The 16216-nt window shown below is 52.0% G+C and overlaps 1 protein-coding gene across 1 annotated transcript in view; it reads right to left on the bottom strand.

Annotated features, from left to right (window-relative positions):
- Positions 1 to 7747: 7747 nt before the first annotated feature.
- The window catches only part of LOC144955317 (structural maintenance of chromosomes protein 3-like), a 69337-nt gene continuing 60868 nt past the window's right edge, over positions 7748 to 16216 (bottom strand). The window contains 1 exon segment of the mRNA XM_078885567.1: positions 7748 to 11590. Coding sequence (XP_078741693.1) covers positions 11519 to 11590 — 72 coding nt within the window. The 3' untranslated portion in view covers positions 7748 to 11518.

The following is a 16216-nucleotide window of genomic DNA, read 5'->3' as shown; positions in this document are numbered from 1 at the left end:
GTGGGTGGGGGGGTGAGTGAGTGGGTGGGTGAGTGGGTGAGTGAGTGAGTGAGTGGGGGGGGTGGGGGGGTGAGTGAGTGGGTGGGTGGGGGGGTGAGTGAGTGGGTGAGTGAGTGAGTGAGTGGGTGAGTGAGTGAGTGGGGGGGTGGGGGGGTGAGTGAGTGGGTGAGTGAGTGAGTGAGTGAGTGAGTGGGTGGGGGGGTGAGTGAGTGGGTGAGTGAGTGAGTGGGTGGGAGTGAGTGAGTGGGTGAGTGAGTGAGTGGGGGGGTGGGGGGGGTGAGTGAGTGGGTGAGTGAGTGGGTGGGTGGGGGGGTGAGTGAGTGGGTGGGTGAGTGAGTGAGTGGGGGGGTGGGGGGGTGAGTGAGTGGGTGAGTGAGTGAGTGAGTGGGGGGGTGGGGGGGTGGGTGGGTGAGTGGGTGGGTGAGTGAGTGAGTGGGTGGGTGAGTGAGTAGGTGAGTAGGTGAGTAAGTAGGTGAGTGAGTAGGTGAGTGAGTGGGTGAGTGAGTGGGTGAGTGAGTGGGTGAGTGAGTGGGTGAGTGAGTGAGTGGGTGAGTGAGTGGGTGAGTTAGTGGGTGAGTGAGTGGGTGAGTGAGTGGGTGAGTGAGTGGGTGAGTGAGTGGGTGAGTGAGTGAGTGGGTGAGTGAGTGGGTGAGTGAGTAGGTGAGTGAGTAGGTGAGTGAGTGGGTGAGTGAGTGGGTGAGTGAGTGGGTGAGTGAGTGGGTGAGTGAGTGGGTGAGTGTCTCACCTCTCTCTCCTCTCCTCCACTCTTCTGGATGTCCTGGCCTTCCCCTGCGAGTACACAGGTGAGACTCACACAAACAGACAAAGGTCCCCCGTGTAGCCTCACACACACTGTCGGGGCAAGTGCTGTTAGCGAGCACCTATGAAGGCCGGCACGGCACACGAGGGGGTGGGTGGCCAGCACCACGCCCGGCCGCCTTTGTCTCCCCAGTGGCGATGTTTACTACACACCGCTACACCAGGTACCCATTTGAGGCTGAGTCGACTTAGGGGAGGCCCGGGACCGGTTCAGATAATCGTCACTGGTGGTGGTGGTGGCCGCGAGCGGGAATCGAACTCAGGTCGCCGGGTTCGTAGCGCAGCGCTAAACACTACTACACTATACACTACACTATACACTACACTATACACTACACTATACACTACTATACTACACTATACACTACACTATACACTACTACACTATACACTACACACTATACACTACTACACTACACTATACACTACTACACTACACTATACACTACACTATACACTACTACACTATACACTACACTACTATACACTACACTACTATACACTACACTATACACTACTACACTACACTATACACTACAACACTATACACTACACACTACTACACTATACACTACTACACTATACTATACACTACTACACTACACTATACACTACACTATACACTACTACACTATACACTACTACACTACACTATACACTACTACACTACACACTACACTATACACTACTACACTACACACTACACTATACACTACTACACTATACACTATACTATACACTACACTATACACTACTACACTATACACTACACTATACACTACTACACTATACACTACTACACTACACTATACACTACTACACTACACACTACACTATACACTACTACACTACTACACTACACTATACACTACTACACTATACACTACACTATACACTACTACACTACTACACTATACTATACACTACACTATACACTACTACACTATACACTACTACACTACACACTACACTATACACTACTACACTACACACTACACTATACACTACTACACTACTACACTATACTATACACTACACTATACACTACTACACTATACACTACACTATACACTACTACACTATACTATACACTACTACACTACACTATACACTACACTATACACTACTACACTATACACTACACTACTATACACTACACTACTATACACTACACTATACACTACTACACTACACTATACACTACAACACTATACACTACACACTACTACACTATACACTACTACACTATACTATACACTACTACACTACACTATACACTACACTATACACTACACTACTATACACTACACTACTATACACTACACTATACACTACTACACTACACTATACACTACAACACTATACACTACACACTACTACACTATACTATACACTACACTATACACTACAACACTATACTATACACTACACTATACACTACTACACTACACACTACTACACTACACACAGACACACACAGTGTACACACACACACACAGACACACACACAGGTAGACACACACACACACAGGTAGACACACACAGGTACACACACACACAGGTACACACAGGTAGACACACACACACAGGTAGACACACACACAGGCACACACAGACACACACACAGGTACACATAGACACACACAGACACACACAGGCACACACATAGACAGACACACACACAGGTACACACATAGACACACACAGACACACACAGGTACACACATAGACACACACACAGGCACACACAGACACACACACAGGTACACATAGACACACACAGACACACACAGGCACACACATAGACAGACACACACACAGGTACACACATAGACACACACAGACACACACAGGTACACACATAGACACACACACAGGCACACACAGACACACACACAGGTACACATAGACACACACAGACACACACAGGCACACACATAGACAGACACACACACAGGTACACACATAGACACACACAGACACACAGGTACACACATAGACAGACACACACACAGGTACACACATAGACACACACAGACACACACAGGTACACACATAGACACACACACAGGCACACACAGACACACACACAGGTACACATAGACACACACAGACACACACAGGCACACACATAGACAGACACACACACAGGTACACACATAGACACACACAGACACACACAGGCACACACATAGACACACACACACACAGGCACACACAGACACACACAGACACACACAGGCACACACATAGACAGACACACACACAGGTACACACATAGACACACACAGACACACACAGGCACACACATAGACACACAGACACACAGGTACACACATAGACAGACACACACACAGGTACACACACACACAGGTAGACACACAAACACACCACTTACCCACAGCCACCATCACCACCATCACCACCATCACGAGGGAGAAGACTGCGGCTTTCATAGCGAACGAACAGCAGCAGCAGCGATCAGCAAACAGCACAAACAGCGTCACCCGAAACCCGGAACTCTGCCCACAGCTCCCCTTTAAACCCTCACCTGTGCACACACCCTCACCTGTACACACACCCCCACTCCTTCTAGAGGCTTCCTGGGGGAGCTTTGTCTTCGTGGCTCAGCTGTTAACGTTCACACGATGCTGTGGTGACGTTACGAAGGCCGTTTCCGCTCTGACTCACTCAACTACTCACTCAGTCACTCAGTCAGTCACTCACTCACACACTCACTCAGCCACTCAACCACTCACTCACCAACTCACTCACTCAACTACTCACTCACTCACCAACTCACTCATCCACTCACTCACTCAACCACTCACCAACTCACTCAACCACTCACTCACTCAATCACCAACTGACTCACCCACTCACTCACTCACCAACTCATTCAACCACTCACTCACTCAACCAATCACCCACCCACTCACCAAGTCACTCACCAAGTCACTCACTCACTCAGCCACCCACTCACTGACTCACTGACCCACTCACCAAGTCACTCACCACGTCACTCACCCACTCACCCACCAACCCACTCACTCACCAAGTCACTCACCACGCCACTCACTCACCCACTCACCCACCAACCCACTCACTCACCAAGTCACTCACCACGCCACTCACTCACTCACCCACCAACTCACTCACTCACCCACCCACTCACCACGTCACCCACTCACCAAGTCACTCACCACGTCACTCACCCACTCACCCACCAACCCACTCACTCACCAAGTCACTCACCACGCCACTCACTCACTCACCCACCAACTCACTCACTCACCTACCCACTCACCACGTCACCCACTCACCAAGTCACTCACCACGTCACTCACTCACTCACCCACTCACTCACCAACCCACTCACTCACTCACCCACTAACCCACTCACTCACTCACCCACTCACTGACTCACTCACCCACTCAACAAGTCACTCACCACGTCACTCACTCACCCACTCACCCACCAACCCACTCACCAAGTCACTCACCACGCCACTCACTCACTCACCCACCAACTCACTCACTCACCCACCCACTCACCACGTCACCCACTCACCAAGTCACTCACCCACTCACTCACTCACTCACCCACTCACTCACTCACCCACTCACTCACTAACCCACTCACTCACCACGCCACTCACTCACTCACCCACCAACTCACTCACTCACCCACCCACTCACCACGTCACCCACTCACCAAGTCACTCACCACGTCACTCACTCACTCACTCACCCACTCACTCACTCACCCACTCACTCACTCACTCACCCACTCACTCACTCACTCACCCACTCACTCACCAACCCACTCACTTACTCACTCACTCACCCACTCACTCACTCACCAAGTCACTCACCACGTCACTCACTCACTCAACCACTCACTCACTCACCCACCAACCCACTCACTCACCAACCCACTCACTTACTCACTCACCCACTCACTCACTCACCAAGTCACTCACCACGTCACTCACTCACTCAACCACTCACTCACTCACCCACCAACCCACTCACTCACCAACCCACTCATTCACTCACCCAGCTCCCCACTACTCGCTCCGAACAGCACTTGCCCCTACAGCCCTGCTAGAGGCCACCTGGGGGAGCTTTGTCTGTGTCTCAGCACTTGCCCCTGCAGCCCTGCTAGAGGCCACCTGGGGGAGCTTTGTCTGTGTCTCAGCACTTGCCCCTGCAGCCCTGCTAGAGGCTACCTGGGGGAGCTTTGTCTGTGTCCAGCGGACTCAGGAACGCCACGGAACCGGGTCTCGGAAGGCCGTCACCAGAGACAAAGCTGCCCCAGGTAGCCTCTAGCAGGGCTGCAGGGGCAAGTGCTCAGACACAGACAAAGCTCCCCCAGGTGGAATCTAGCAGGGCTGTAGGGGCAAGTGCTGAGACACAGACAAAGCTCACCCAGGTAGCCTCTAGCAGGGCTGTAGGGGCAAGTGCTGAGACACAGACAAAGCTCCCCCAGGTGGCATCTAGCAGGGCTGTAGGGGCAAGTGCTGAGACACAGACAAAGCTCCCCCAGGTGGAATCTAGCAGGGCTGTAGGGGCAAGTGCTGAGACACAGACAAAGCTCACCCAGGTAGCCTCTAGCAGGACTGTAGGGGCAAGTGCTGAGACACAGACAAAGCTCCCCCAGGTGGCATCTAGCAGGGCTGCAGGGGCAAGTGCTGAGACACAGACAAAGCTCACCCAGGTAGCCTCTAGCAGGGCTGCAGGGGCAAGTGCTGAGACACAGACAAAGCTCACCCAGGTAGCCTCTAGCAGGGCTGTAGGGGCAAGTGCTGAGACACAGACAAAGCTCACCCAGGTAGCCTCTAGCAGGACTGTAGGGGCAAGTGCTGAGACACAGACAAAGCTCACCCAGGTAGCCTCTAGCAGGGCTGCAGGGGCAAGTGCTGAGACACAGACAAAGCTCACCCAGGTAGCCTCTAGCAGGACTGTAGGGGCAAGTGCTGAGACACAGACAAAGCTCCCCCAGGTGGCATCTAGCAGGGCTGTAGGGGCAAGTGCTGAGACACAGACAAAGCTCACCCAGGTAGCCTCTAGCAGGGCTGCAGGGGCAAGTGCTGAGACACAGACAAAGCTCACCCAGGTAGCCTCTAGCAGGGCTGTAGGGGCAAGTGCTGAGACACAGACAAAGCTCACCCAGGTAGCCTCTAGCAGGGCTGTAGGGGCAAGTGCTGAGACACAGACAAAGCTCACCCAGGTAGCCTCTAGCAGGGCTGTAGGGGCAAGTGCTGAGACACAGACAAAGCTCACCCAGGTAGCCTCTAGCAGGGCTGTAGGGGCAAGTGCTGAGACACAGACAAAGCTCACCCAGGTAGCCTCTAGCAGGACTGTAGGGGCAAGTGCTGAGACACAGACAAAGCTCCCCCAGGTGGCATCTAGCAGGGCTGTAGGGGCAAGTGCTGAGACACAGACAAAGCTCACCCAGGTAGCCTCTAGCAGGGCTGCAGGGGCAAGTGCTGAGACACAGACAAAGCTCACCCAGGTAGCCTCTAGCAGGGCTGTAGGGGCAAGTGCTGAGACACAGACAAAGCTCACCCAGGTAGCCTCTAGCAGGGCTGTAGGGGCAAGTGCTGAGACACAGACAAAGCTCACCCAGGTAGCCTCTAGCAGGACTGTAGGGGCAAGTGCTGAGACACAGACAAAGCTCCCCCAGGTGGCATCTAGCAGGGCTGTAGGGGCAAGTGCTGAGACACAGACAAAGCTCCCCCAGGTAGCCTCTAGCAGGACTGTAGGAGCAAGTGCTGAGACACAGACAAAGCTCCCCCAGGTAGCCTCTAGCAGGACTGTAGGGGCAAGTGCTGAGACACAGACAAAGCTCCCCCAGGTGGCATCTAGCAGGGCTGTAGGGGCAAGTGCTGAGACACAGACAAAGCTCCCCCAGGTAGCCTCTAGCAGGGCTGTAGGGGCAAGTGCTGAGACACAGACAAAGCTCCCCCAGGTAGCCTCTAGCAGGACTGTAGGGGCAAGTGCTGAGACACAGACAAAGCTCCCCCAGGTGGCATCTAGCAGGGCTGTAGGGGCAAGTGCTGAGACACAGACAAAGCTCCCCCAGGTAGCCTCTAGCAGGGCTGTAGGGGCAAGTGCTGAGACACAGACAAAGCTCCCCCAGGTAGCCTCTAGCAGGACTGTAGGGGCAAGTGCTGAGACACAGACAAAGCTCCCCCAGGTGGCATCTAGCAGGGCTGTAGGGGCAAGTGCTGAGACACAGACAAAGCTCCCCCAAGTAGCCTCTAGCAGGACTGTAGGGGCAAGTGCTGAGACACAGACAAAGCTCCCCCAGGTGGCATCTAGCAGGGCTGTAGGGGCAAGTGCTGAGACACAGACAAAGCTCCCCCAGGTAGCCTCTAGCAGGACTGTAGGGGCAAGTGCTGAGACACAGACAAAGCTCCCCCAGGTGGCATCTAGCAGGGCTGTAGGGGCAAGTGCTGAGACACAGACAAAGCTCCCCCAGGTGGCATCTAGCAGGGCTGTAGGGGCAAGTGCTGAGACACAGACAAAGCTCCCCCAGGTAACCACCACCATGCCCGGCCGCCTTTGTCTACCCCCTAGTACTCCACCACCACTTCACTAAACCACCACCACAACCACCACCACCACCACCACACCACCACCACCACCACACCACCACCACCACCACACTACACCACCACCACACTACCATCACCACACTACACCACCACCACCATCACACTACACCACCACCACACTACCATCACCACACTACACCACCACTTCACTAAACCACCACCATCACACTACACCACCACCACACTACCATCACCACACTACACCACCACCACCATCACACTACACCACCACCACACTACCATCACCACACTACACCACCACTTCACTAAACCACCACCATCACAGTAAACCAGGCGGATGTCTGTAACACGAAGCGTCGTTTATTGTCTTTGTAACGCGCGCACAGAAACACTCACTCACTCAGTCACTCAGTCACTCACTCAGTCACTCACTCAGTCACTCACTCAGACACTCACACACTCACTCAGACACTCACTCAGTCACTCACTACTCACTCAGTCACTCACTCACTGACTCACTCAGACACTCACTCACTCACACACTCACTCAGTCACTCACTCAGACACTCACACACTCACTCAGTCACTCACTCACTCAGTCACTCACTCACTCAGTCACTCACTCAGTCACTCACTCACTCAGTCACTCACTCACTAAGACACTCATACACTCACTCACTCAGACACTCACTCACCACTCACACACTCACTCAGACACTCACACACTCACTCTACACTCACTCACACACTCAGACACTCATACACTCACTCACTCACCACTCACTCAGACACTCACTCACTCAGACACTCACACACTCACTCAGACACTCACTCACTCAGACACTCACACACTCACTCAGTCACACACTCACTCAGACACTCACTCAGACACTCACTCACTCAGACACTCACTCACACACTCACTCAGTCACACACTCACTCAGACACTCACACACTCACTCAGACACTCACACACTCACTCAGACACTCACTCACTCAGACACTCACTCACTCACCACTCACTCAGACACTCACTCACCACTCACTCAGACACTCACTCACTCAGACACTCACTCACTCACCACTCACTCAGACACTCACTCACTCACCACTCACTCAGACACTCACTCACTCAGACACTCACTCACTCAGACACTCACTCACTCACCACTCACTCAGACACTCACTCACTCACCACTCACCACTCACTCAGACACTCAGACACTCACTCACTCAGACACTCATACACAAGACAGCGAGATTTTAACGGCAGGTAAACAAACATCAACAACAACCACCATCATCAACAACAGAACGATAACAACAGACAAAGCTCCCCCGGGTAGCCTCTGCAGACAGGGCTTTGTCTGTCCGTGGCAAGAGGGGGGGGAGAGGGGGGGGCTGTCAGGAGCGAGGAGAACCAACAGCCACTCGCCACCAACCAAGCAAAGTCGTCTCTGTCCCAGTCTCTCTCTCCATGTCTCTCATCATGTCTATGTCCTAGTCTCTCTCTCCATGTCTCTCATCATGTCTCTGTCCCAGTCTCTCAATCCATGTCTATCTAATAGTCTCTCTCTCCATGTCTATGTCCCAGTCTCTCTCTCCATGTCGATGTCCCAGTCTCTCATCATGTCTCTGTCCCAGTCTCTCTCTCCATGTCTATGTCCTAGTCTCTCTCTCCATGTCTCTGTCCCAGTCTCTCTCTCCATGTCTCTGTCCCAGTCTCTCTCTCCATGTCTCTGTCCCAGTCTCTCTCTCCATGTCTATGTCCTAGTCTCTCTCATCATGTCTCTCCCAGTCTCTCTCCATGTCTATGTCCTAGTCTCTCTCATCATGTCTCTCCCAGTCTCTCTCTCCATGTCGATGTCCCAGTCTCTCTCTCCATGTCGATGTCCCAGTCTCTCTCTCCATGTCTCTCTCACCATGTCTCTCATAGTCTCTCACCGTGTCTCTCTCTCCCACCATGTCTCTCTCCCCGTGTCTCTCCCCGTGTCTCTCTCCCTCACCGTGTCTCTCTCTCCGTGTGTCTCTCCCTCACCGTGTCTCTCTCCCTCACCGTGTCTCTCTCTCCGTGTGTCTCTCCCTCACCGTGTCTCTCTCCCTCACCGTGTCTCTCTCCCCGTGTGTCTCCCTCTCACCGTGTCTCTCTCCCTCACCGTGTCTCTCTCCCACCGTGTCTCCCTCTCACCGTGTCTCTCTCTCCCCGTGTCTCTCTCACCGTGTCTCTCTCCCCGTGTCTCTCTCTCCCCGTGTCTCTCTCTCACCGTGTCTCTCTCCCTCACCGTGTCTCTCTCTCCGTGTGTCTCTCCCTCACCGTGTCTCTCTCTCCCTCACTGTGTCTCTCTCCCTCACCGTGTGTCTCTCTCCCCGTGTCTCCCTCTCTCTGTCTCTCTCCCCGTGTCTCTCTCCTTGTCTCTGTCTGTCTCTCTCCCCGTGTCTCTCTCTTCGTGTGTCTCTCTCTGTCTCTCTCCCCGTGTCTCCCTCTCTCCCCGTGTCTCTCTCCCTCACCGTGTCTCTCTCCCCGTGTCTCACTCTCACCGTGTCTCTCTCTCCCCGTGTCTCTCTCCTTGTCTCTGTCTGTCTCTCTCCCCGTGTCTCTCTCTCCGTGTGTCTCTCTCCCCGTCTCTCTCCCCGTGTCTCTCTCTACGTGTCTCTCTCTGCGTGTCTCTCTCCCCGTGTCTCTCTCCCCGTGTGTCTCTCTCCGCGTGTCTCTCTCCCCGTGTCTCTCACCGTGTCTCTCTCCCCGTGTCTCTCTCCCCGTGTCTCTCTCCATGTCTCACTCTCACCGTGTCTCTCTCTCCCCGTGTCTCTCTCCTTGTCTCTGTCTGTCTCTCTCCCCGTGTCTCTCTCTCCGTGTGTCTCTCTCTCTGTCTCTCTCCCCGTGTCTCTCTCTCCCTGTGTCTCTCTCCCCGTGTGTCTCTCTCTACGTGTCTCTCTCCGCGTGTCTCTCTCCCCGTGTCTCTCTCCCCGTGTGTCTCTCTCCGCGTGTATCTCTCCCCGTGTCTCTCTCACCGTGTCTCTCTCTCCCCGTGTCTCTCTCACCGTGTCTCTCTCCCCGTGTCTCTCTCACCGTGTCTCTCTCTCACCGTGTCTCTCTCTCACCGTGTCTCTCTCTCACCGTGTCTCTCTCTCACCGTGTCTCTCTCCCCGTGTGTCTCTCCCCGTGTGTCTCTCTCTGCGTGTCTCTCTCTCCGTGTCTCTCTCCCCGTGTCTCTCCCCGTGTCTCTCTCCGTGTCTCTCTCTCCGTGTCTCTCTCTCCGTGTCTCTCTCTCCGTGTGTCTCTCTCCGTGTCTCTCTCACCGTGTCTCTCTCTCCCCGTGTCTCTCTCACCGTGTCTCTCTCCCCGTGTCTCTCTCTCACCGTGTCTCTCTATCTCCTAGTCTCTCTTGTTTTGTCTGTGTGTGTCTCGTACACGTCGGACAGCAAGCGCGCCTCAGAACACAACATTTCCAATGTGGGCACCGGCAACTTGAACTGCGATTCTAGGACGATGTTTGGAAACACTTTTTCTTCTTTTTAAAAAAAACAAAAAAAAACGAAAACATTGAAACGAATGTCTCTGGGTGGCAATGCACGGCACGAACATTGCTGCCGAATTCGTGACGGGGTCCCACTGGAAGTTTCCGGGGGCTGGTTTCTGTCGAACGCAGTCGTCACTTAACGTGAAGTTGTCGTCTTGATTGGGTGGGTGAGTGGGCGGGTGGGTGGGTGAGTGGGTGAGTGGGCGGGTGGGCGAGTGGGCGAGTGGGTGAGTGAGTGAGTGAGTGGGTGGGTGGGTGAGTGGGTGGGTGGGTGGGTGAGTGGGTGAGTGAGTGGGTGGGTGATTGGGTAGGTGGGTGGGTGAGTGGGTGGATGAGTGGGTGGGTGAGTGGGTGAGTAGGTGAGTGGGTAAGTGAGTGGGTGAGTGAGTGGGTGAGTCGGTGGGTGGGGGAGTGAATGGGTGAGTGGGTGGGTGAGTGGGTGAGTGAGTAGGTGAGTGGGTGGGTGAGTGGGTGAGTGAGTGGGTGAGTGGGTAGGTGGGTGAGTCGGTGAGTGGGTGGGTGAGTGGGTGGGTGAGTGGGTGTGTAGTATGTAGTGTGTGTAGTGTATAGTGTAGTGTGTGTGCGTCTCTCTCTCTAGCCGTGTGTGGTGTCATCTTCCACGAAGTCCTTGGCTTGCTCCGCTGAAATCACATCGATGTGACTTACCTACACACAGTGACACACACACACAGTGACACACAGTGACACACACACACAGTGACACACACACACACAGTGACACACACACAGTGACACACACACACAGTGACACACACACAGTGACACACACACACAGTGACACACACAGACACACAGTGACACACACAGACACACAGTGACACACACAGTGACACACACAGTGACACACACAGTGACACACACAGTGACACACACAGACACACAGTGACACACACAGTGACACACACACACAGTGACACACACACACAGTGACACACACACACAGTGACACACACAGACACACAGTGACACACACAGTGACACACACACACAGTGACACACACACACAGTGACACACACACACAGTGACACACACAAACACACAGTGACACACACAGTGACACACACAGTGACACACACAGTGACACACACACAGTGACACACAGTGACACACACAGTGACACACACAGTGACACACACAGTGACACACACACAGTGACACACAGTGACACACACAGTGACACACACACAGTGACACACACACACACAGTGACACACAAACAGGGTCAGTGTCAAACATGCAGTGTGTCACACACATTGTGTACTGTGTGTGTGCTGTGTGTGTACTGTGTGTGTGTACTGTGTGTGTACTGTGTGTGTGTGCTGTGTGTGTACTGTGTGTGTACTGTGTGTGTGTACTGTGTGTGTGTACTGTGTGTGTGTGCTGTGTGTGTACTGTGTGTGTACTGTGTGTGTGTGTACTGTGTGTGTGTGTACTGTGTGTGTGTACTGTGTGTGTACTGTGTGTGTGTGTACTGTGTGTGTGTGTACTGTGTGTGTACTGTGTGTGTGTACTGTGTGTGTGTACTGTGTGTGTGTGCTGTGTGTGTACTGTGTGTGTACTGTGTGTGTGTGTACTGTGTGTGTGTACTGTGTGTGTACTGTGTGTACTGTGTGTACTGTGTGTGTGTGTACTGTGTGTGTGTGTACTGTGTGTGTGTGTACTGTGTGTGTACTGTGTGTGTGTACTGTGTGTGTGTGCTGTGTGTGTACTGTGTGTGTGTGTACTGTGTGTGTGCTGTGTGTGTGTACTGTGTGTGTGTACTGTGTGTGTACTGTGTGTGTGTACTGTGTGTGTACTGTGTGTGTACTGTGTGTGTGTGTACTGTGTGTGTACTGTGTGTGTGTGCTGTGTGTGTACTGTGTGTGTGTACTGTGTGTGTGTACTGTGTGTGTACTGTGTGTGTGTACTGTGTGTGTACTGTGTGTGTGTGTACTGTGTGTACTGTGTGTACTGTGTGTGTGTGTACTGTGTGTGTGTGTACTGTGTGTGTACTGTGTGTGTGTGTACTGTGTGTGTACTGTGTGTGTGTGTACTGTGTGTGTACTGTGTGTGTGTACTGTGTGTGTGCTGTGTGTGTACTGTGTGTGTGTGTGCTGTGTGTGTGTACTGTGTGTGTACTGTGTGTGTACTGTGTGTGTGTGTACTGTGTGTACTGTGTGTACTGTGTGTGTGTACTGTGTGTACTGTCTGTGTACTGTGTGTGTGTGTACTGTGTGTGTACTGTGTGTGTGTGTACTGTGTGTGTACTGTGTGTGTGTGTACTGTGTGTACTGTCTGTGTACTGTGTGTGTGTGTACTGTGTGTGTACTGTGTGTGTACTGTGTGTGTACTGTGTGTGTACTGTGTGTGTACTGTGTGTGTGTGTGCTGTGTGTGTACTGTGTGTGTGTGTACTGTGTGTGTGTGTACTGTGTGTGTGTGTACTGTGTGTGTACTGTGTGTGTGTACTGTGTGTGTACTGTGTGTGTGTGTGCTGTGTGTGTACTGTGTGTGTACTGTGTGTGTGTGTACTGTGTGTGTGTGTACTGTGTGTGTGTGTACTGTGTGTGTGTACTGTGTGTGTACTGTGTGTACTGTGTGTGTACTGTGTGTGTGTGTACTGTGTGTGTACTGTGTGTGTACTGTGTGTGTGTGTACTGTGTGTGTGTGTACTGTGTGTGTGTACTGTGTGTGTACTGTGTGTGTGTGCTGTGTGTGTACTGTGTGTGTGTGTACTGTGTGTGTGCTGTGTGTGTACTGTGTGTGTGTGTACTGTGTGTGTGCTGTGTGTGTACTGTGTGTGTGTACTGTGTGTGTACTGTGTGTGTACTGTGTGTGTGTGTACTGTGTGTGTACTGTGTGTGTACTGTGTGTGTGTGTACTGTGTGTGTGTGTACTGTGTGTGTGTGTACTGTGTGTGTGTACTGTGTGTGTACTGTGTGTGTGTGCTGTGTGTGTGTACTGTGTGTGTGTACTGTGTGTGTGTACTGTGTGTGTGTACTGTGTGTGTGTACTGTGTGTGTGTACTGTGTGTGTACTGTGTGTGTACTGTGTGTGTGTGTACTGTGTGTGTGTACTGTGTGTGTGTGTACTGTGTGTGTGTGTACTGTGTGTGTGTACTGTGTGTGTACTGTGTGTGTGTGTACTGTGTGTGTACTGTGTGTGTGTACTGTGTGTGTACTGTGTGTGTGTGCTGTGTGTGTGTACTGTGTGTGTGTACTGTGTGTGTGTACTGTGTGTGTGTACTGTGTGTGTGTGTACTGTGTGTGTACTGTGTGTACTGTGTGTGTACTGTGTGTGTGTGTACTGTGTGTGTACTGTGTGTGTGTACTGTGTGTGTGTACTGTGTGTGTGTACTGTGTGTGTACTGTGTGTGTACTGTGTGTGTGTGTACTGTGTGTGTACTGTGTGTGTGTGTGCTGTGTGTGTACTGTGTGTGTACTGTGTGTGTGTGCTGTGTGTGTACTGTGTGTGTACTGTGTGTGTGTGCTGTGTGTGTACTGTGTGTGTGCTGTGTGTGTGTACTGTGTGTGTGTGCTGTGTGTGTACTGTGTGTGTACTGTGTGTGTGTACTGTGTGTGTACTGTGTGTGTGTACTGTGTGTGTACTGTGTGTGTGCTGTGTGTGTGTACTGTGTGTGTGTGCTGTGTGTGTACTGTGTGTGTACTGTGTGTGTGTGTACTGTGTGTGTACTGTGTGTGTGTACTGTGTGTGTACTGTGTGTGTGTGCTGTGTGTACTGTGCGTGTACTGTGTGTGTGTACTGTGTGTGTGCACTGTGTGTGTGTACTGTGTGTGTGTACTGTGTGTGTGTACTGTGTGTGTACTGTGTGTGTACTGTGTGTGTGTACTGTGTGTGTGTGCTGTGTGTGTGTACTGTGTGTGTGCTGTGTGTGTGTGTACTGTGTGTGTACTGTGTGTGTGTACTGTGTGTGTGTGTACTGTGTGTGTGTACTGTGTGTGTGTACTGTGTGTACTGTGTGTGTACTGTGTGTACTGTGTGTGTACTGTGTGTACTGTGTGTGTACTGTGTGTGTGTACTGTGTGTGTGCTGTGTGTGTGTGCTGTGTGTGTGTACTGTGTGTGTACTGTGTGTGTGTACTGTGTGTGTGTGTACTGTGTGTGTATACTGTGTGTGTACTGTGTGTGTGTACTGTGTGTGTGTACTGTGTGTGTACTGTGTGTGTACTGTGTGTGTGTACTGTGTGTGTGTGCTGTGTGTGTACTGTGTGTGTGCTGTGTGTGTGTGCTGTGTGTGTGTACTGTGTGTGTGTACTGTGTGTGTGTGTACTGTGTGTGTATACTGTGTGTGTACTGTGTGTGTGTACTGTGTGTGTACTGTGTGTGTGCTGTGTGTGTGTGTACTGTGTGTGTACTGTGTGTGTATACTGTGTGTGTGCTGTGTGTGTGTGTACTGTGTGTGTACTGTGTGTGTGTACTGTGTGTGTGCTGTGTGTGTGTGCTGTGTGTGTGTGCTGTGTGTGTGTGTACTGTGTGTGTACTGTGTGTGTACTGTGTGTGTGTGCTGTGTGTGTGTGCTGTGTGTGTGTGTACTGTGTGTGTACTGTGTGTGTGTACTGTGTGTGTACTGTGTGTGTGTATACTGTGTGTGTACTGTGTGTGTACTGTGTGTGTGTGTGTACTGTGTGTGTGTACTGTGTGTGTGTACTGTGTGTGTACTGTGCGTGTGTACTGTGTGTGTACTGTGTGTGTGTGCTGTGTGTGCTGTGTGTGTGTGTACTGTGTGTGTGTGTGCTGTGTGTGTGTACTGTGTGTGTACTGTGTGTGTGCTGTGTGTGTACTGTGTGTGTGTGTACTGTGTGTGTGTACTGTGTGTGTGCTGTGTGTGTACTGTGTGTGTACTGTGTGTGTGTGTACTGTGTGTGTGTGTGCTGTGTGTGTGTACTGTGTGTGTACTGTGTGTGTGCTGTGTGTGTACTGTGTGTGTGTGTACTGTGTGTGTGTACTGTGTGTGTGCTGTGTGTGTACTGTGTGTGTACTGTGTGTGTACTGTGTGTACTGTGTGTGTGTACTGTGTGTGTACTGTGCGTGTGTACTGTGTGTGTACTGTGTGTGTGTGCTGTGTGTGCTGTGTGTGTGTACTGTGTGTGTGTACTGTGTGTGTGTGTGTGTGTACTGTGTGTGTGTGTACTGTGTGTGTGTACTGTGTGTGTACTGTGTGTGTACTGTGTGTGTGTGTACTGTGTGTGTGCTGTGTGTGTGTGTGTACTGTGTGTACTGTGCGTGTGTACTGTGTGTGTGTACTGTGTGTGTGTGCTGTGTGTGTGTACTG

Source organism: Lampetra fluviatilis, unplaced genomic scaffold (genome assembly GCF_964198595.1).
Source record: "Lampetra fluviatilis unplaced genomic scaffold, kcLamFluv1.1 SCAFFOLD_445, whole genome shotgun sequence".
NCBI classification, from domain to species: domain Eukaryota; kingdom Metazoa; phylum Chordata; class Hyperoartia; order Petromyzontiformes; family Petromyzontidae; genus Lampetra; species Lampetra fluviatilis.
This window is presented reverse-complemented; position numbering and strand designations above follow the sequence as displayed.